Source organism: Loa loa (assembly GCF_000183805.2).
Source record: "Loa loa unplaced genomic scaffold supercont3.2656, whole genome shotgun sequence".
Taxonomy (NCBI): domain Eukaryota; kingdom Metazoa; phylum Nematoda; class Chromadorea; order Rhabditida; family Onchocercidae; genus Loa; species Loa loa.
The window spans coordinates 1-1168 of NW_018110834.1; the positions used below are offsets into that span (position 1 = coordinate 1).

General features: G+C 29.5%; 1 protein-coding gene across 1 annotated transcript; it reads right to left on the bottom strand.

Annotated features, from left to right (window-relative positions):
* Positions 1-300: 300 nt before the first annotated feature.
* LOAG_15767 (hypothetical protein) lies at positions 301-477 on the bottom strand (the record flags this gene model as incomplete). The annotated part of the gene is made up of 1 exon (XM_003151256.2): positions 301-477. A coding segment is annotated over one exon (177 nt), but the record flags the coding sequence as incomplete, so codon positions are not given.
* Positions 478-1168: the final 691 nt, after the last annotated feature.

Genomic DNA, 1168 nt, shown 5'->3' on the forward strand with positions numbered 1-1168 from the left:
GAGAGAGAGAGAGAGAAGGAGGGGGGAGAAATTTTTCTTTCCATGATTAAATTTTCAATTAAACTGTAATTGAGCTATCATCTTTAATTTCGATGCTAATCAATATTTCCTATTTTATGCTATCAAAAAAAACCTTCCTTAAAAAACGGCAATTAGCTGTTATTTTATCAGAAAATAAATCTATTATAAAAATTTCGTTGATAAACCAAAATCAATTAACAATTGCAAGGTTACTAGTAAAAAAAAAATCTTTAATGATAACAGAAATTATTGTACAGACAATTTTAATTTCAATTTCAATTAACACCATTTAATGTTAATGAGCTGTTGATCTATCAAATATAATCCGGATGAAAGATTTCGCCATCTCCATTGCACTGATTGCATCTTACTTCGAAAACACTCTGTCCAGGAACTCCATGGTAGAGTTGAAATTTTCCGATAATTACACTGATACCGGAATGCTGCTGATGCTATCTGGAATAAAATGCTTCAAATTTTGGCTGTCATTTAGTTTTAATTTAAATGATCAATGATTAATTTTAAATACGCTTTTCGGTCTTTCTGGAACAAAAAAAATGAAATTTTGAATTAACACCAACGAAAAAAAGAAAAACCTGAAGTTTAAAATTTAAATTCAAATTTGCATATTATGCAGCAAATGCAAATATGATAAATTTAGTATGAATTAACTAACTTGTCTCATTAGTAAACCATCTTCATCATTTTTACAACCATTTGTCAATCGAATTAAACGTTCAGAGCTAAGCAACCCATATGCTGAAAATGAAATCCACCAACCTGAAAAATAATTAATGAAATTTTAAAATTAAAAGGTTACCTGAATTCTGGCTGATTTAGGTTGCTTTGTCATGTTTTCTGCAAACGTGAGGGCTCAATACCTGATGTTTGAAAAAGTAATCAATAATGTACATTTTGTTATGGTATGCTTTTAGTAGTTGAAATGAAATATTCAAAGTGCATAAGCATATTAAGCCTACCGAAGCCTACTGTTGTGAAAACCATAAGCCTACAACTGAGAAAGACCGTGAGTTCATTTATTTTGGCGTGCAATACATGAGGAAGAATTGACAATTTTGGACAGAAATTGGAATTTTTAAATTTCCAATTTACCAAACATTGCGATAATAAAAATGACAAATATTAT